At 47.6% G+C, this 20,815-nt stretch overlaps 2 protein-coding genes across 3 annotated transcripts; one reads left to right on the plus strand and one right to left on the minus strand.

Annotated features, from left to right (window-relative positions):
• Positions 1-4,567: 4,567 nt before the first annotated feature.
• On the plus strand, positions 4,568-11,325 carry trmt61b (tRNA methyltransferase 61B). 2 transcript variants are annotated; one of them, XM_056296224.1, is made up of 7 exons: positions 4,568-5,609; positions 5,835-5,937; positions 6,220-6,410; positions 6,652-6,743; positions 10,293-10,495; positions 10,599-10,682; positions 11,142-11,325. In XM_056296224.1, exons 1-7 carry the CDS (start codon positions 4,815-4,817, stop codon positions 11,174-11,176), a joined length of 1,503 nt encoding a protein of 500 aa, XP_056152199.1. In that variant the 5' UTR covers positions 4,568-4,814; the 3' UTR covers positions 11,177-11,325. The 2 variants fall into 2 exon arrangements, with proteins under 2 accessions (XP_056152199.1, XP_056152200.1); XM_056296225.1 differs by lacking the exons at positions 10,599-10,682; positions 11,142-11,325 and having other exon boundaries at positions 10,235-10,444.
• Positions 11,326-12,586: 1,261 nt separating this feature from the next.
• Positions 12,587-17,693, minus strand: spdya (speedy/RINGO cell cycle regulator family member A). The gene is made up of 6 exons (XM_056296341.1): positions 17,441-17,693; positions 17,225-17,283; positions 17,042-17,127; positions 16,637-16,808; positions 16,026-16,359; positions 12,587-12,648 (listed from the first exon to the last, which is right to left on the minus strand). The coding sequence occupies exons 1-6, from the start codon at positions 17,691-17,693 to the stop codon at positions 12,587-12,589; spliced, it is 966 nt and encodes a 321-aa protein (XP_056152316.1).
• Positions 17,694-20,815: the final 3,122 nt, after the last annotated feature.

A 20,815-nucleotide genomic window follows, 5' to 3' on the forward strand; every position in this document is an offset into this window, starting at 1 on the left:
CACAACCTCACCTACCCTGACACATTATGATGTCCACAAGCCCACGGCAGTCTCTGCAGATGCGAGCAGCTACGGGGTTGGTGGCGTGCTGATGCAGCTTCACGGTGAGGACTGGAAGCCCGTGGCATACTGCTCCCGATGTCTGAGCGATGCAGAAACCAGGTATGCTCAGATTAAGAGAGAGTGTCTGGCGAGCGTCTGTGCCTGTGTATAAATCCCCCCAAGGCACGGCGAACACAAGTAGCTTTCTTGAACAGGTTTAACGAAGTCTCCACATCTCCATCAACACCGTGAAAACTGTATACATGAAACAACACAATTAGCACAATTAACATAAAATCAGACCGCACATAACGTGGGCTACACATAGCATACATAACGTACCTCGTTGGCTGCATGCCGGAATTGCACACATGGGAACATCACAAACAAATCAAATCACGTGTCACTCAATAATCAACCAACAAACAACGTACAAACCAATCATGGAATCAATTATTAATATGAAATGTTAATAACTATATATAAACTGTATATCAATTAAGTATCAATGAACTGTATCAATGAACTGCATGCACCATTATGGCTACATTTACACTGTGAAAGGTTTGGAAAATATCTGAACGGCCTAGAGCAGCGGTGGCTAACCATGGGCCATGGAGAGCCGTGTGTATATGTAGGTTTTCATTCCAACCCGACTCCACACCTCGCCAAACTCCTCACACACCTAAGTTTTTGCTTCCATGACTGCCAAAGTCGCAGCCCTTCTGGCCTCCCGGTACCTGTCTGCTGCTTCAGGAGACCCCTGGGCCAACCAGTGGGTTCTGAGGTTGCCACCTCGACAGGCACCGATTACCTCATGACTACAGCTCCTACTTGCCGCATCTGCAATAGAGGCTTTGAACATGGCCCACTCAGACTCCATGTCCCCGCCTTCCTCGGGATAAACGAGAACTTCCTCCGAAGGTGGGAGTTGAAGAACTCACAGACAGGGGCCTCCGCCAGACGTTCCCAGTTCACCCTCACTATACGCTAGGTTTGCCAGGTCTGTCCGGCGGCCTTCCCCGCCATCTGATCCGATTCACCACCAGGTGGTGATCAGTTGACGGCTCCGCTCCTCTCTTCACCCGAGTGTCCAAAACATACGGCCGCAGATCTGATGATACTGCCACAAAGTCTATCATCAATCTTCGGCCTAAGGTGTTCTGGTACCAAGTACACTCATGAACTACCTTATGTCCGAGCATGGTGTTTGTTATGGCCAATCCAAGACTCACACAGAAGTCAAATAACAAGGCACCACTCGAGTTTCAATCACGGCCCTCCAGGTTTCTCCATTGTTGCCCACGTGAGCGTTGAAGTCCCCCAGCAGAACTGTAGAGTCCCCAGGTGGAACCCTATCCAGGACACCATCCAGAGGCTCCAAGAAGACTGGATACTCCAAACTGCTATTCGACGCATAAGCACACACAACAGTCAGAGCCTTGCAGTCATATAGAGGTGACCCTCTGATTCCCTAGGGAGAACTCCAACACGGCAGCACTCAACCGGGAACTTGTGAGTATCCCCACCCCCACCTGGTGCCTTTCATCTTGGCCAACTCTGGAAAAGTAAAGAGTCCAGCCTCTCTCCAGGAATTTGGTACCAGAGCCCATACTACATGTGGAGGTGAGCCCAACTATATCTAGTCGGTACCGCTCCACCTCCCGCACCAGCTCAGACTCCTTCCCTGCCAGAGAGGTGACATTCCACGTCCCGAGGACCAATCTGTGATGCTGGAAGTCGTTGCTGGTCCCCACCTTTGCCTGCATTCTGGTCTGCATTGCACCCTACCCCAGTGCTCATCCCCACGTGTGGTGGGTCCACGTGGTGGTGGCGCCATGTTGTTTTTTCAGGGGCTCAGCCGGGCCCCATGGGCCAAGGCCCAGCCACCAGACGCCTGCCAGTGAGTTCCTTTCCCAGGTCTGGCTCCAGGAGGGGGCCCCGGTTTCCCTTTTCCAGGCGAAGTGCTGTAGCTCTGCTGGTGTACTTTCATTGGGTTTCTTGCGACTTGCTCTTAGCCTGGCCCCTCCGCTGGGACCAATTTGCCTTGGGAGACGCTACCAGGAGCTATTGCCCCTGACAACACAGCTCCCAGTATCACCAGGACGCCCAAACACCTCCATTACGTTAAGGTGGCGATTCTCGGAGGGGGGAAAAAGTAAAAGTAAAGTAAGTAGAAGTTAATGTATGACATCCGTCCATCCATTATCAGAGTTGCTTATCCTGCTCTCAGGGTCGTGGGGATGCTGGAGCCTATCCCAGCAGTCATTGGGCGGCAGGCGGGGAGACACCCTGGACAGGCTGCCAGGCCATCACAGGGCCTACACACACACACACACACACACACACACACACACACACACACACACACACACACACACACACACACACACACACACACACACATTCATTCCTAGGGCCAATTCACCTGACCTACATGTCTTTGGACTGTGGGAGGAAACCGGAGCCCCCAGAGGAAACCCACACAGACACGGGGAGAATATGCAAACTCCACACAGAGGACGACCCAGGATGACCCACCAGGGTTGGACTACCCCGGGGCTCAAACCCAGGACCTTCTTGCTGTGAGGCGACCGCGCTAACCACTGCGCCACCCTAATGTATGATATGGATTAGAAAAATTAATCATTTTGATTGAGTCAACAACTGTGTATTCATGTCCACCTGAAGGAGTAATTCTTCTGTATGCTAAATTATCTTATTATTTAAGTAATTTGCAAACTTCACTTTGCTTGTATCATTTTCTAGAGCTTTAGCCACCGTTATAAGGTGGAGATGCTCAACAAACGCGATTATCACTTTCCAGTCATTGTTTTGGTTTTCAGCATTGGGGCTAGTACCCGCCCTAGCTCTCTTGACCGTTTCGTCATACTCTGTTCCTGAGCTACTTACACTCCTATTTCCACTTTTGTCTTTATGCATGCTCAATAATCCAGGTCAGAAAATCACAGATAGTTGAATCTGTTCATCAGGACGCAACGTTTATTGACAGAAGCGTTTCATCACTCATATAAGTGACCTCTTCAGTCTCAACTGACTGCAGGTACCCCCACCCTCATAAACAAGACAGCGGCATAACGACTGAAACCAACGATTGGTTTCATATGCAGATTGCTGTGACCATTAACTAGAGTGGCCATGTGTACTATTCACGGAGGATTGGGGAATAGTTGCAATCACAGCATAGCAAAATGGTGACAGATGTACTCTTAGCCCCCCCCGCCCCCGTTTCAGGGCTGGTCCCTCCCTCTTCACATAGATGGCCTCTTTGACTCCCCGTTCAAACCAGCGTTCCTCCCTATCAAGGATGTGCACATCCTCATCCTTGAAAGAGTGGCCACCGGCTTGTAGATGGGTGTAGACTGCGGAGTCCTGGCCTGGCGGATGTACCCAAGAGCACATCTGATAGCATTTCCCGTCATGCATCACTCGTTTTAACAAATTTGGTTAGACGTGAAACATGTAACGTCAGAAAGAGAGAGAGAGGGAGAGAGAGAGAGAGAGAGTGAGAGAGTGAGAGAGAGAGAGAGAGAGAGAGAGAGAGAGAGAGAGAGAGAGGGAGAGAGAGAGGGAGAGAGAGAGCGAGAGAGAGAGAGAGAGAGGGAGAGAGAGAGAGAGAGAGAGAGAGAGAGAGAGAGAGAGGGAGAGAGAGAGAGAGAGGGAGAGAGAGAGGGAGAGAGAGAGAGAGAGAGAGAGAGAGAGAGAGAGAGAGGGAGAGAGAGAGAGAGAGAGAGAGAGAGAGAGAGAGAGCACTATGGTACATTTTACACACTTCAATATAAATGTCAAAGGAGAAACCAATTATGTTTTTTTTACCATTTAATCTCCAGTTTGGTTCCGTATAATTTGCTTGATCATGTGAAAAGAATACGAAGTAAAGCAAACCCTTCATGTGCGTGGTGGGCATGTTGTGTTCACGTGTACCCCGGTGTTCATCTTTACGTACTTAACACATCAGTTGTGTACTACGCTCGTACAGAACATTTGGTGCAATTCTGATTCCACTGTGACAATATGAACACAAAAACCATTACTTCTAACGCTGTCACATCTGGAGAGAGAGAAGCGGAATATAAAGGAGTAAAGATTTAGAAAGGGGGGGGGACAAGACTATTCACTCTGACTAGCAATTAATTAGTACGAATGATTATATGGCGCAAATACGTATTGTTTTGGTCAAGTAGCCTATTCTGTCATGCTTGCTGCTTTTTTAATAACGGTCTAACAATAAGTCTGCTTTTATCGCCTGCCAGCAAGACGAGATAAACTAATAAAGGAATAAGCTGATAAAGGAATAAGCTGATAAAGGGGCGCATTGATCTCGTCGCAGACGCGTCATCATGCAAACCTTTAAAAGCGGTATTTCCCCCCGTCGCTTAACTGCTTCTTCGCCGCGGCTAACACGGGAAGGCGGTAAGGCTGAACTCGCCCCCCCTGCTGGCAGACTCGATTTACTACAACTCAAAGCCGACGTCGTCGCATAGTTCTGACGTAGGCAGGCGTTTCGCAGCGCGGAGGACGCCGGGCGCACGGGACCGGCGCCGCGAGGGCGCGTTATTCCTGCCTCATGCCGTGAGTGAGGCGTGAATACCGGAACCCCCACGCTGTTATCCCCCTTTCAGTTTTCATCCGTGTCCGCTCCGTGGAGGGCGGTGGCGTTTGCATCTGCCAGCTGAGTTTCCTCCAATGTGGAGGACCAGCTGACTGACGGGTGAGAGTGGAGAGTCTATGGAAACGCGTATTGGGGAGTCATGTATGTGCAGATGCCCCCTGGCAGGGCTCTTCTCGTGTGCAGGCTGGTGCGTATTTGCGCAGCTTGTCTTGAGCATCAGCCACACAAGGCAACACGCAGCTCAACGAGACTCTCAAAGCAACCCAGATGCCTCAGAACCTTTTCAGTGGGCCAAAACCACTGGAACGACAATGAGGAGGCTAACTCGGACTCCCCACCCCTGGGCCCTGGCACCACTACCCGCCTGGGGAGGTTGCCATCCCGGAGGAGGCAGCCCCTGTCCCCCCTGGAAAGGGTCAGCCGCCTGCTGCCGCAGGGCTCCCTGAGCCCGGAGGTGACGCAGCTCAGAGAACAAACCCAGCAGGAACCTGAACCTGACTTGGACGTCCAGAAAGGTGACGCCGCCGTGGACTCCTCAGCCGCACCCCGCCATAGCCATTTGTCTGGACACCCTGACTCATTTGACACAGCTGCCCAGACAAATGGTCTGGAGAGCCACGGGAATGGCACCCTCCCCCACCCGGAGGAGCGCGCGCCAGCCACTCTTCCCGGGAGCACCTTGCTTAAATTCGGGGAGCTTCTCGTCGCCGAATACCGCAAGAAGAGGCAGGTGGAGTTCCGAAAGATGTTCCAGCTTCAGGAGGGAGCCCGTCTGCACAGCAACTGGGGGACTGTTCTGCACAATGACGTGGCGGGCCAACCCTCAGGCCGGTTCCTGAAGACCACTCTGGGGATGCCCATCCTCATGCGCCGTGCCAGTCTGGAGGACTATGTTCTGTATATGAAGAGGGGGCCAGCCATCGCCTACCCAAAGGTACTGATAGCCTGTAAGCCACCTGTCTACCAAGAACTACTTCTTTACTGCAGGCTCAAGTGGGGTTTGTTAGAGAAAAGACCAACCAGTTCAATAAATAACCACTGCCCCGCCCCATCTATCTGTAACGGAAGTCTTACTCTTGTAATCAAGTAATAATCGAAAGGGAGTGAGGATAACAATATATGTAAGTTTTTTGGCCGCCTTGCGCTCCTCTCCCTCTAGGATGTAAGTGCCATGCTGATGATGATGGATGTCACAGAAGGAGACTGTGTGTTGGAGTCAGGCTCTGGATCAGGAGCCATGTCACTATTCTTGTCCCGAGCAGGTTTGCAACCCTCCATCCCACCCCGTTCAACCTCTTCCACCCAAACACATCTCCCACAGTTTGCTGGCTCTGCCTTGTGAAGGGTTAGAGTGTGTGTGTGTGTGTGTGTGTGTGTGTGTGTGTGTGTGTGTGTGTGTGTGTGTGTGTGTGTGTGACTTCTATACACACACAATGCTATATGTGACACGCAATAGAGTTTCAGCTGTGCACCCCTGGACAACAGAGGTCAAATTAGTATTGTAACTTACAGTCTACGTCACAGTACATCTCCGTTTTCCCTAGTGGGCTCCAAGGGCCGTGTGCTGAGTGTAGAGATCAGGGAGGACCACCACATCAGAGCGGTGCAAAACTACGATCGATGGCGTGCATCGTGGGGCATCCGACGGGAGGAGGAGTGGCCCAACAATGTCCAGTTCCATAAGGCAGACCTCTCCAAGGCTTCCTCGCTCCTCTCGGGCTGGGGATTTCATTCGGTGGGTGTGCCGCCATGTGTCTCCACCATCGAATAATACACAATAGTCGGGGACGTTTATGTGCTATTTATATTGGTCCCTTTTTTGCTCCGGAAGTCACTAGAAAGTTAATAAATGAGCCATTCCCTAAGGTTGTCTAATGGGAGGTATCTAGTCTTCGAGAAGTGGATTTTTAATTATTAAATGATGTCACCCACTCATTCATATTATACAGTGACCTGATGAATTATGTCTGTTGCAGGTTGCCCTCGACATCCTCAACCCTCATTTGGTGTTACCCACTGTAATACCCCATCTCCACCCCGGGGCTGTCTGTGCTGTCTACCTTGCTAAGTGTGTAACATCGGTTTGTCAGTTTGTCAACATTCAAACTAGATTTAAGACTCTTGTATTCCTAGTAGGGATGCACGAGGATATTGGCACGTCATCGGTATCGGCAGATAAAGGCTTTAAAATGAAAAATCAGCATCAGCCCTAAATGTGCCGATATGGCAGGCCGGTAAGATGATGCTTTAATTATGCGCACGTGACACGAACCGTTGGCTAAACGCTTGGTGCAGTGTTCCTGCATCTCGAGCGTGAAAGAGGGTGTAGCGTGTCTGCAGTGCGGAGGTTTTTCAAAAGTGTCTGAAACGGATCGCAAAGTTGCTATTTGCAATGACTGCTCGACGTCGGTCATGCGAGGAGTAGCCAAATTGCATTCCTTCAACACTACAAATGTAATTGCCCATCTTAAGAGCCGTCATCCTGATCATTACAGCGAACTTGTGAAGACCAGAGAGAAACAAGCCCCAGCGAAAACCTGTCGGCAGACTCTTCTCCGGTCCTTTAATAAGGCCAAAAAACATATAACCGTGCCCACCCCAGGGCCAAAGATATCACTCAGAAACTCATGGCGTGCATTGCAACCAGCTGTTTTCATTCGTTGAAGATGCTGGGTTGGATTTGTGGACTACGTTGAGCCACACTACACGACGCCCGGTCGTAGGTATTTTTCGGGTTTGGCCTTAGCGGAGTTTCAAGCTGTCATCTACAGCAACACGGTGAAGCTCGTCCCTGAAGCCACTTCGATTAGCTCTTTCAGCGGACATTTGGAGGTCAAGTGTAAGCATGCTGAGCCTCACGAAGACAAAGACTTTGTACCTAAAAAGGCCGACCTTCGTTCACAGGCGTGCCGAGGGTCTCGTATGGTAGCTGCAATCGCGTCCGCTTTTGATGGCATGTTTGGGAAGTGGAAAATCCCATAGGAGAAAGTGCATGTAGTGGTGAGGGAGAATGCCTTTAACATGCCCAGAGCAGTGTAGCGAGGTTGCCGTGCATGGCACACACCTCACAGCTTGCTCTGAACAAAGGTGTCCTGGCTCATCGTAGATGCTGTGGCCTTGGGGAAGAGAGGAGGAGGACATTTTAAGCATTAACAACTTGCATGCGGTCGACTGGCAGATGTACAGAATGCGCTCGGGATGCCCGTGAAAAGGCTACGGCAAGACGTCTCCACCAGGTGGAATTCAGCGTTTTAGATGGTGCAGAGCCTGGTGAAGCAGAAGAGGGCTTTAGGTGCGTATGCTGCTGATTTTGATCTGGTCCCATCGGCGAAAAGTCAGTGGGGAATTGTTGAAAATTGGATCAGCCTTTGAGCAGCTGACGAGAGAGATCAGTTCTGCACAGGCCTCCGCTGCGGATGTCATCCCCACTTTGGTGGCACCGACACGGCTGCTTGCCAGGGGAAGTGACTCAGGTACAGCGGCGTCCAAACTGCCAAAAGTAGACTATTGGAATTTGCTACTGAAGGTCGTGAATGAAACGGTAGCGATGATGATCAGCACGGAGGTGCCAGTCTGGCAACAGGCATCCACAAGCGAGACAGTATCACAAGTTAGTAAAGCCGACTTCTAGTCCACAGCCTGTTTTTATTAGCCTTTAGGATATTTGTCCCTGTGATGGCCTGGCGGCCTGTCCAGGGTGTCTCCCCGCCTGCTGCCCAGTGACTGCTGGGATAGGCTCCAGCATCCCCGCGGCCCTGAGAGCAGGTTAAGCGGTTTTGGATAATGGATGGATGGATGGATATTTGTATGCTACATAATGTAAACTAGATGCTACATAATGTAAACTAGCCTAACAAAAAATGTGACTGGGTAGATTATTCCGATATTCCCATGTCCGCTTTTTTTCAGTTGGGCTACGTTTCAGTCACATGAAATGCTCACGGCCCGTGGGTCACAGCCGAGGCAGAAAAAGAAAAAAGTTAATAGGCGACTATTTTTGTTACTTTTTCGGTACACGCACACCTGGGCGAAGCCAGCATTCCCTGGAATGCCAGGCCTTTGGAGCACTGGAAATCCAACCAGGCCAGCTTCCCTGCTCTTGTAGCACACCGGTACCCCAGTGTGCCCAGCTCGGGTGTTGATAGTGAAAGGCTGTTCAGCGCCGTCTCCATGTCATAGAAGAGATCGCGTAGATCGCGACAAGGCAGAGATGCTCATTTTTGTACAGAAAAATCTGCCTTGCATACTGGACTTCCAGGATATGGGCCTGTCAGTCTTTCAGCCACGGTCATTGGACCTAGAAGGAGGGCAACGTTCGCTGTATGGTTCAGAGTTTGCCAAGGGCTGAAGCAGCTTATGTTTTGCTCACCTTTGTTTGCACATCGCCTGGGTGTTACAGGGTTGTGTGTAGCTCAGAAAAGTGCAGCGCAGACTGAGCCCAGTTTTGAGTTTACCATTTTAAGGATTGTATAGCCTCATATTTTTGAATTATTTAATGCTATTAATATATTATTGAGTTTAAGCAACAGTCTGTAAAGCATATGTAGCCTACTAATGTAGGCTCATCTACTCGGTAGTGGGAAGAAAGCTATACTTGTGTTCTTTCAGTTGGCTTTAATGGCTGTACAGTTGTACAATGCACTTTCACATGGTCGCTGTGCACAGAGATTACATTTATTTACTTGCTTGGCAACTTGTGAAATAGGTCAAATTTGCCCTTGATTGTGGCTATTGTAAGTATTGTCTTAGGGGAGAGTATCATCCAAGCCTTCATTTTACTGTTTTGTTTGAAAATCCATCCATCCATCCATCCATCCATCCATCCATTATCCGAACCGCTTATCCTGCTTTCAGGGTCACGGGGATGCTGGAGCCTATCCCAGCAGTCATTGGGCGGCAGGTGGGGAGTCACCCTGGACAGGCCGCCAGGCCATCACACAGGCAATTTAGTACGGCTGATTCACCTGACCTACATGTCTTTGGACTGTGGGAGGAAACCGGAGCCCCCGGAGGAAACCCACGCAGACACGGGGAGAACATGCAAACTCCACACGGGATGACCCCCCCAAGGTTGGACTACCCTGGAGCTTGAACCCAGGGCCTTCTTGCTGTGAGGCAACCGCACTAACCACTGCGCCACCGTGCCCATAAAGATAAATACGGCATGTTTTACGTGTAACCTAAGTTGACGTAGTTTTCTTATTTTGCCCAGTGAATGTGTGCATTTTGAAAAGCATTGCATTTGATGGCTGCATCTGCCAGTGGGGCCATCACGATCAAGAGTAAGCATAATGTTAATTCCACTACAGGAGAGACTTGTTCTCTGCAACAAGGTGGGGGAAAAAAAGTGCATATATCGGCACCGGCGATCGGCCAAAATGAGTTGGAAAATATCCGCATATCGGTGGGATATCGGCAAATATCCAATATCGTGCATCCCTAATTCCTACAGAGAAGCTATGGCAATGACGCGCATTAAATTGGGAGAAATTGCTGGTAGTAGTCGATCTAGAAGTTTTCCATTTGCCTCTCACCTGTGCTCTGCTAATCTCAAGTAAGGTTTCACTGCATAGACAGAAGAAAACCCACAAACCCGGATTCTGTTACTCTGATCCAGTATAACACAGACCATTGACCTCATGGAGGGGCTCCGCTGTTCAAATCTGCCCCTGCTGTGCGAACGCATCATTGAGGTACCAGTCCGCGACTGGCTTGTCGTCTCAGCTCTGCAGAAGGACGGACAGTACTGTGCCAGGAAGCGCCCCATCACAGATGAAGAAAAGGAGGAGGAGAATGAAGGGTCCGATAAGGATGAGGAAGGTGATTTAAAATAAGCTTGACGTACGACTGAAATGGATGGGAACGTTTCTCAGCTGTTTTGGCGGTATGGCGTGTTTTTGAAATTGTAATATTTATATTTCAGAAGAGTTGCACACCAAGAAGCAGCCACCATTTGGAAGTGTCCCCTACATTGCCAGACCTCACCCAGAACAAATGAGCCACACAGGTAAATCAGAATATTAATTGTCCAAAATAATTTCTTATGTATATTTCCTGGCACGGTGGCGCCGTGGTTAGCGCGGCTGCCTCACAGCAAGAAGGTCCTGGGTTCGAGCCCCGGGGTAGTATAACCTTGGGGGTCATCCCAGGTCATCCTGTGTGTGGAGTTTGCATGTTCTCCCCGTGTCTGTGTGGGTTTCCTCCCACAGTCCAAAGACATGCAGGTCATGTGAATCAGCCGTACTAAATTGTCCCTAGGTGTGAATGTGTGTGTGTCGGCCCTGTGATGGTCCGGCGGCCTGTCCAGGGTGTCTCCCCGCCTGCCGCCCAATGACTGCCGGGATAGGCTCCAGCATCCCGTGTCCCTGTGTAGGATAAGCGGTTTGGATAATGGATGGATGGATGAATGTCTTATGTACATACGCAACGGCTGGGAATGGACATTATTCTCTTTTCACACTTGCAGCGTTCCTGATGAGACTGAGGAAATGCGCCTGGTAGCTGCCCTGCCTGTGAGCATCCCAGGAAATAGAAGCATTGTTTTGTAGTTTGACCAATCAAATAAAACCAAATTATCAGCCCACTGCCGTGTGTTGGGATGATTCAGGAGCACGGAGATCAGTGTGTTGATGGATTTTTCACACCGCCGGCGGGGTTGGTTTGTGCCTGTAAACCAGTCAACATATCTGTAATAATTTGAAAACAGACTTAAGAGAACAATGGAGTATTAGAAAAGCTGCATCAACCTCTGCTTAGACAGAGGTTACACCATGTGTAAGCCATTTCACTTGGGGATCAACATTAGGTTAAGATGAGGCTGGGATAGGCTCCAGCATCCCAGCGACCCTGACAGCAGGATAAGCAGTTTGGATAATGGATGGATGGAATAATATATATATATATATATATATATACACACACACACACCAATTAAAAAAGAGCCGCGGCACTGTAAAGCATTTGGGTGATGGAGAAGGAAACCGGGATGGACACGTGAGCAATTAAATCCCAGTTTGGTACACCAAGTGGGATGCAATGAAAACTCTGAACAGACTGAGGTATAATCTTGCCTCTAACTGAAAACTTTAATGGCAGACTTGGATCACTGTAATGGGGAGAGTATAAGGCAGTAATATCACAAACAAGTTGAATCCCAGTATTTTGTACCATGACTGCTGAGTACATCTGTCAGTACTGTATTACATATTAAGCCAAGGCATCAACAGCCCGTTTATGTGACCAACAAAAAAGTAAATTTCAACAAGTGCTCCAGTCAATAAGTAAATACTGGGAACCTTCTGCAATGCGCATACCCTAAGTTTTCAAACAGTAGCCAACCTTGGCACACTCACGCACAGAAACAACACTTACAAATAATGTGTGACAAATGCATTTTGAACAGTGTACAAATAAGGAAATTAGGTCATAACAAATGTGACATACATTTTGAACAGGGTGTAAATAAGGAAATTAGGTCATAACAAATGTGAAAAATACATTTTGAACAGTGTATAAATAAGGACATTAGGTCATAATAACAAGTACTTAAAGGTTGACATTTGTTATGTTTGGGTAGCGCTTGTCAGATGAGTTAAGCGGCACTTGCATTTTTTTTTTTTTTTTTTTTGCTTTAAAGGAAATCTAAAAAGGTACTCATAAGTGCAAACCGTTGAGTTAAACTTGTGGTTTACACTTTGACATGTCACAGATGTCCAAAGCAAAAAATGCATTTAAAAAAAATTGTGTTGAAGCTATGGCAAACTGTTAGAAAAAACTATGCAGTACTGTTCTTACAACAAATGAAGTAGCTAAGGTAACAAGGGTTTATGCGGGGAGTGAGGAAGATGAGTGCGGTGTTCCCAGATCACAATACAGAACGTAGTACTAGAACTCTCGATGTCGGAAAACGTTCTACTCTTCGTCGATCCAGTCCATGGAGGAGTCATAAGTGGATCCACAGGCAGATTCCTTCCCTGTAAAAGCAAAAACAGGGGAGACAGGGAGATACTATAAATCCTTAACGGCAAACTACTGTAGACCAGCATTTTATCACTTCAAAAATACATCAAAACTTATGAGTATTCATATCTCAAACTGACTCAGAAACTGGTTCATGTATTCACCTCAAGCGGGTCAGACTACTGTAACACTATTTGCAGGATTATCCAGTCAGTCAGTAGGAAGGCTTCAGCTCATTCAGAATGCAGCAGCCAGAGTCCTTACACGTACACGGAGATGTGAACATATTACCCCGGTACTGAAATCACTACACTGGCTCCTGGTGCAATACATAATCACTTTCCAAATCCTGCTCATAGTCCATAAGGCTCCTACTGGTTTGGCTCCTCGGTACGTTTCGGAGTTGCTCACTAACTATAAGCTGATCTATCAGAATACCTTATTCGTCCCCCGAGGGGAAATGGGCTCTATAACTTGGTCAGGCCTCTGAGGTCATCAGGCTGAGGTTTTCTAGCTGTACCCAGAATTAGATCCAAGTCTGGTGAGGGCGCCTTCAGTTACTGTGGTCCTGCTCTCTGGAACAAGATGCCCGCTGACCTGAGGTCCACCACAACTGTGTCCACATTCAAAAACAAACCTTTCCTATTCCCCCGAGCTGAGTACTGTGTGCGTGTACCCGTGTGGTACCACTTCTTGTGCAGTTAGTCATATGTAAATAAATGTAAACCCCGTTTTTATTTGATTGTGTTTTATGGGGTTTTAATTGTTGTATGGTGTGTTTAGTGTTATAGGGTGTATGCTTCATTGATTCAGTTTCTGCATTTTACTCATGCTTGTATTCATATTGTTACCCATTTGTTTTTTAATTTAAAGCCCATTGAGCTTACTTGTAGTGAAATGTGCTATATAAATAAAATTGTCATTGCCACTGTAGTCTTTCCTATCAATCATAGTATATTAAGGATCAGGGGCCTCATGCATCAATCATTACTATGGGCAAATTTGTACATACACACCCATGGGATTTTTTTATTTTTACTACATTAATCCCCGTGTCATGGGGCAATTCTTTCTCCGCATTTAACCCATCTTAGCTGTGTAGCTAGGAGCAGTGGGCAGCTGCCGTGCAGCACCCGGGGACCAACTCCAGTTCGCCTTGCCATGCCTCGGTCAGGGGCACAGACAGGAGCATAAACCTCAACGTGTATCTTTTTGATGGTGCGAGGAAACCGGAGCACCCGCAGAAAACCCACCGTAGACACGGGGAGAACATGCAAACTCCACACAGAGGACAACCTGGGATTGACCCCCAAGGTTGGACTACCCCAGGGTTCGAACTCAGGACCTTCTTGCTGTGAGGCGACAGCGCTAACCGCTGGGCCACCGTGCCGCCATTTTAGCCCTGATGTTTCTCTCAGAGACAAGTGTAGAACCTGGGTGACCCCTGAATTTAGACACCGACTGGCTAACACTGATGTCTTTGCAGGCCTGGGTGATTGCTTGTTGCAAGAGGTTGACAATAGATGTTGGGAGAAAGGAATTACAAATAACCATCATTGCCTTGCTGCTGACTGTCAGACAAACTTGAGGGCTAAAAAATCTCATGGGTGTGTGCACACAAATTTGCCCATAGTGACAATTGATACATGAGGCCCCAGGTCTTTAGCTTGGGACAAACAGCCAAACAAGACCTTTCAAAGATATTGTGTCAGGATGAACTTAGGTTTTGTCATATTGTGATGTACAATTTTGTTGTCCAAATCAACGTATCTATCCATATAGATACATATCTATAGATATCCATATGGAACCCCTGCCCCCCTTACACCCTGCTACAATGTGCTAGACCCAGTCTGATGAGGGCGCCTTCAGTTACTGTGGCCCTGCTCTCTGGAACAAGCTGCATGCTGACGTGAGGTCCACCACAACTGTCCCCACATTCAAAAGCAAACTCCAAACTTTCCTATTCTCCCAGGCTGTCTGTCCAGTGTCTTCTGCACATCCATCACTGTCTGGTTTGGATCGCCCACCAAACAGGACAGGGACAGACTACAACAGACAGTTAAGTCTGCAGAGAAAATCATTGGTGCCAACCTGCCCTCCACTCAGGACCTATACACCTCCAGACTCGGGAAATGGGCAGGCAACATCACTACAGACCCATCACACCCTGTTCCAACTCCTCCCCTCTGGTAGGCGCCACAGAGCACCGTACCCCAAAACAACCAGATATAAAAGCAGTTTCTTTCAATGGGCTGTCATTCAAATGAACGCTCAACACTGTCAAATCCAACCATTTTGTATATACTGTACACTCCGTCATGTCCATCTCCCTCAGGCATGTATGCAAGTAACCTGCCAACATCTATTTCACCATCTCTAATATATTCTCTGCACCATATCACCTCTTATTTCACCTGTATAAGTCAATCCTTGTGTATCTATCTGAAGATTGTCATGTTGTTATTCTACGTTAAGTACACAGAGAGAGCCACGAAACCAGAGTCAAATTCCATGTAGTGCAAACCTACATGCCTAATAAACATGAATCTGATTCTAAATGCCACGAATGGGCAAGTAACTGAGTACCAATAAGTGAATGTGTACTGGAACAGCAGAAATTGGCTTCTCCTTCAAGTTGATAGCCTGCAGTAAGTCACATGTGCTTATTGATTTAATTTGTCAAAATAATCATGACAGTATTTGCAGCAATATGATCAAATGTAGCAGTGACACAAGCTGCATTAAACAAAGTGAATCAGTAAAACCCATGCGCTATCCCAGCGCGCTCAGACCAATCAGCAAAGAGAGAAGGTCATCTCTCTACCGTAGGCACATTTTTGGCATTGCTTGAATGTTTCCGTCATGGGACAGAGAGCCAAAAGTCGTGGTTCACAAAAGGAAAGAGGAACAAAATGTTTGTGCTAAAATTTACATGAAATAATAGAACATGGAAACAGATTTTGAATTTGGATACATCGCTATAATCCACTTTCTATTTTGAATGAAATTGCATCTATGTGGGGTTAGTTTTGTATATATGTTTTTGTCAGTTCCCAATACACAAGTGAAAAAGTTTTTTTTTTTTTAGTAGGTAGTGAAATATTTGTGGATGGATGTTTGGAGATTGTAGGTTACAATTCTTTATGTCCAAATAATTTGCTGTAATCATTGATTAAGGTAAATCTATCATCTGCATAAGATGACTTTGGTTTCTATGCAGGGTAATGTTTCCAGAGGGAGGCTGCAATAAAATAACAGAAAAAAAGTATATGAAAATCCCTAGAAAGTAATCACTGCTGTGCTTTACATTAATTGACAGGTTGCTCCAAATGTAAAAATATCTTTTAAAGAATATTTACACTGTTTCTCATTAATTCCAAACACCTACTAGGGAACTCCTCAGTACAGTGGCACGACAGATGCTGAGCCTCTCTTTGGGTCTTCCCAGCCTTTCTGCGTGAGACCTTGGCCCTGGAGGTGGCGACTGACAGCTGAAATGTGGGACTGGGGGTCAGCTCCAAGAAGCCACTGGAGGAAGACGAAAGGTTCAAGCTTTGACGTCGCCTAATGCTGTGGTTGCAGAGGGCACAGGGAACAGGAGAGGCTGAGGGGCCTCGGGGCACGCAGAGCTGGTCCTGCTCAGTGTAATGCCGCCTGGCGCCACTGTGGTGTTCTGCTCGCTCTCGCTGCCACACAAAGTGTGAGGGTATGATGGCCATCACCTTTATGACAGAAGAACGGATACTCATACATAAGTAGACACAAGCAAGCACACATTAATCCAGAGATGTAACAGAATAAGAAAAAGATATGTAAACACAACCACAATGCAGGAAAGAAAAACAAAAACTTAATATTTGAAATAACCATGTTGTTCAAAATCATCTCTGAGTTCAAATGCAAAGCAGAGATTGAATGACACTGCAAAACCTTGAAAAATATATTGCCCGTAAAACGAGATGGAGACAAGCTCCTGCTTAATCTTTTGGAGTTGTGTACCTCTTCACAGCAACGTCTGCTGACGGCAGCTCTATACCCTATGCGAGCCCAAAGCTTGTCTCGCTGCTCAAGGAAGCCGCGAAAGTGGTTTCTCCATCTCTTGCCCAGCGCCCAGGGGAAGATCTCATACTTGTTCTCCTCCTCGTCCTCCTCCATGGTGTTGGCAAGGTAACTGTAGTTGAGGTATACATCAGCCAATTTTAGGTTGTTTTTTTTTTAACTGCAAAGGCTAACGTTACAGAAACTAATCCAATATTCATTATTCAATCACATGCTTTTTAAAAAGGAAATTTTCAAAATTAGATATAAAAAATATGAAATGTAAGCAATGTTCAACTGTTAAATAATGTCTGTGAAAGCAGTCCAATTGAGTAAATCTTCGTTTTTTCCTCCATATGAACTTACAGTGCAATGAAAAAGTTCATTCTGTTGTGGTCACTGATGCAGAAGTTGGCCCTTTTGAAGTAGATAAAGGTCATGGCTAGCAAATACTGATATGCGAGGGAGGCAAAGTAAAAAAAAGTTGAAATCAGTGGATTAAAGTTACTATGCAGTGTTTAAATGATTTTGCCTAGGTAATTCGCTTACTTTGTCAGAGATTTTACAGCAGCAGTCCATCCAGAGAAACTCTTGTACGAAGTCATCATCTGTAACCCCAAAGGGAGTTAATTTAATATGTGAACAAGCTAGACTACCAATTCAACATCAAAATACTCTCTTTAACTTATAACTTGCGTTGGAATAACAGATTTACTTGTAAGGTTCAAACTTAAACATGCTTTCAAGACTGAATGAGTCATTCACCAAACAGTCGAAAGAAGGCCACCATCTCTTCTCTGTGGATGACAAGTTTCAGACCCGAAGTAAATTTGGAATTATAAAACTCAAGCCGATGCCAGTTCGGCTGGATTTTTCTGGGTGGACCCTGGGCATCTTGGACTTTGAGTCTTTTAAACTGCATACCCCTCTTGATCTGGCGGATGTGTGCAGTGTTGGGTTTGATACGTACAGTCACTGAGGGAGGAGTCTGGCACCACCTAGTTGTGGTTTTCATCATGCCGTTTCAGAATTGTGGTGAAAAAACCTTGGTTGTGTTCTGTGAGATAAAAAACCCAAATGAGGACATTAAAAAAAAAATCACTAAAAGCATCAATTAAAATAGTTTGGTATGCAACTAATTAATTATTTTAATCAAAGTAAGTCATTTCTCATAACAGGTAGGCTATATTTGAGAATCCAGACAGGTTCTTTGCCCACTGGCAGTACCACCACTGATGAGGTATGGGGCTCTAAAGGAACTGCCCCTTATGCTGGTATCTAGCACCTGCACTAGTAAAATACTGTCAATCTGCACAATATTAAATTATATTTACTGTAAAATACATGTTCCATGCCTCACAGTAACTGGTCTTCCCATACTTAAATCACACGCCTAATACTGCTCAAAGTTGGATCTGCAGTCACTCATATTTTCACTTTTTAATTATACTAAGTTTCTTAACAGTTTACTTAGCTCTCTTAAATTGACACCTCTCTTGTCTTACTGCGTACATGTGGATCAAAGAAGGTTGAATCAGTTCGTCTGGACACAACGTTTTGAGTCCAGAAACGTTGTATCCAGACCTCCTTACCTGGATTATTGAGCGTGCATCAGGACGCGCACATGCGACTGTGTAACGGAGAGCAACACAGGGTCAAATTCCTCGCATGTGACCCGACTCGGCCAACAAAACTGCCACTTCACCCTTATTAAAGAGAAGCCAAATCAGGGCACGTGTTTGGCATGAGTACATCTGTAACGCCTCATGACCACTCTAGCTCGCTGCCCGTCATGGCGCAACTCCGTCACGGCTCCCGGTACGAGTCCTGTTAGCTTAGCGAATGTAAAGTTGTTTATAGCCGATTGGTCCGATGATATATATGTGCAATGTTCCTGTATCGTTTGTATTATTTAAAAAAAAAAAGTCTGATTTTCCCCTTTTTTCTCCCAATTTGGTGGCCGATCATGGATCCCTATTTTAATTCAAACACCCACCCTCGTACTGCATGCGTTCGCCAACTGCATCTCTCTTTGGCCGGCAGTCTCCAAGGAGGCGCCTCGCTACTTCCGTGACAAGGCGCCTCCAGGCCGAATCACCGCTCCCCCCCCCCACCCACAGAGACGCATTCATGTGACGAACACAAGCCGACTCCGCCCCCCCTCCCGAAGGCAGCGTTGACCAATGATCGCTGCTTCATCGAGTCCGGCAATAGTCGGATCTGACGAGACCGGGGCGCGAACCCCGGTCCCCGGTGGGACACTGCATCGACACAAAGCCGACGCTTAGGCCGCCACACCACCGCGGACTCGTATCGTTGGTATTCTTGTCAATAATAAATAAAGGCTCGGTTAGCTAGCCGGCCGTAACACAGCTTACTAGACAACCCAAGTTGCCAGCAGACAGAGACGGGCCGCAGCTGGCGAGGCGGGTCTAGTAACCCGTCGTCTGGTTTACGAGGTTGGTCCGTTTTCTTGGTTCTGATTCAGGGTCGGGGCCTCACCTCCGGATTGCAGACGCGTCCGGCTTTGCTTTCAGGCGACTACGGAGCAGCCGTCAGTTAAAAATAATAATAATAAAAAAGTAGAACAGTTAGCAGGTTACTTCAGACAGCTGGGACAAAAGGGAGACAAAGTAAATCCGTCGCGTTCACAACGGAGAAAATGGAGGACAAGAAGAACCGGGCGGCCGCGCCGAGGACAGCACGCGGTTTAAATTACGCGCCCATTAAGCCATGCATCCCGCGCGCGTGCGTTCGCTCTGTAAACTACTAATATGACACGTTAGCCCCTAGCTAACGGGTCTGACCCGTTAGCCCCTGACCCTTTAGCCGAGCGGTTAGTGACGTCGCCTTGTGGTGCAGTACACCCCGTATCGAATCCCGCACCGGGCAAAAAAATAACCGGTTACAACTCTAAGTAAGTGCCAGCGCTTTTTCTTTTTTTATGTGTTGGACTTCTGCAACATTTTCTAAACCACAACACAAACGAGTACATGCACCCCTCCCCCCCCACAGCGGACACAAGCAGAGAAAAGGTACAGGTGACAATCAAAGACAGAATTAGCATTATGTGTAGATGATGTCCTGTACCCCCCCCCCCAAAGTGATGCCGTTACAGTAACAGTAGGGTTCCTGCAGTACATGCATGGACCCCCCCCCCCCTCTAAAGAGAAAGGGGTGGGAGAAAGTCTGCATGTATGCAGAACCGTCCATCTAACCTTCCGGGGCTTTAGCGATCCCCGTCCTCTGGAGCAACCGTTAAGGTCTTTACACAGAAAAGGTTACCGTGGTTTTGTCCCCCCCCCCCCAAAGTTTCTGAACGAAACTCTAACTTGATGTAGTATAGACCACGTCTTTGACCCAGCTGCTGTGGGTAGGTGGCGACACGTGTTTCCATGTAAGTAGTATTAAACGCCTAGCTGAAGGACAGAATTCGGTTAAGACACAGGGGCGTGTTAGTCCTGGTGGGAATATCCCCACAGGATTTAAAAAGGTCTGTCCAGAATCCAGATAGCGTAGCGGTCTATTCCGTTGCCTACCAACGCGGGGATCGCCGGTTCGAATCCCCGCGTTACCTCCGGCTTGGTCGGGCCGTGTCCACGGGTGGGGAGCCGGATGTTGGTATGTGTCCTGGTCGCTGCACTACCGCCTCCTCTGGTCGAACGGGGCGCCTAACCCTCCCACCCCACGCGCTACGTCCCCCTGGCGAAACTCCTCCCCGTCAGGTGGGCGACTCCACATGTATCGGAAGAGACAAGTGATAATCTGAAAGCCCCCCCCCCCGGACCGACAGAGGGGGTGGCGCAGCGACCGGGATGGCTCGGAAGAGTGGCCTAATTGGCCGGATAGAATTGGGGGGGGATCCTCATGGGAGATGCGCCATAAGTGACAGGGACGCTCATCTCCTCACCGCATTACCTAATACGGACTCCTACATGTCATAATAGGTGGAGACTTTATTTGGTGCTCGATCCAGATCTTAATAGGTCATCAAATAGAACTGCGACTGTCCAAATCAGCGAAAATTATTAGGGGGTGGAGCAGCGACCGGGACGGCTTGGAAGAGTGGGGTATTTGGCCAGATAGAATTGGGGAGAACCCCCCCCCCCCCCAAAAAAAAATTTAATACCTACATTCATG

The sequence above is a fragment of the Lampris incognitus genome, chromosome 16, assembly GCF_029633865.1.
Source record: "Lampris incognitus isolate fLamInc1 chromosome 16, fLamInc1.hap2, whole genome shotgun sequence".
Taxonomy (NCBI): domain Eukaryota; kingdom Metazoa; phylum Chordata; class Actinopteri; order Lampriformes; family Lampridae; genus Lampris; species Lampris incognitus.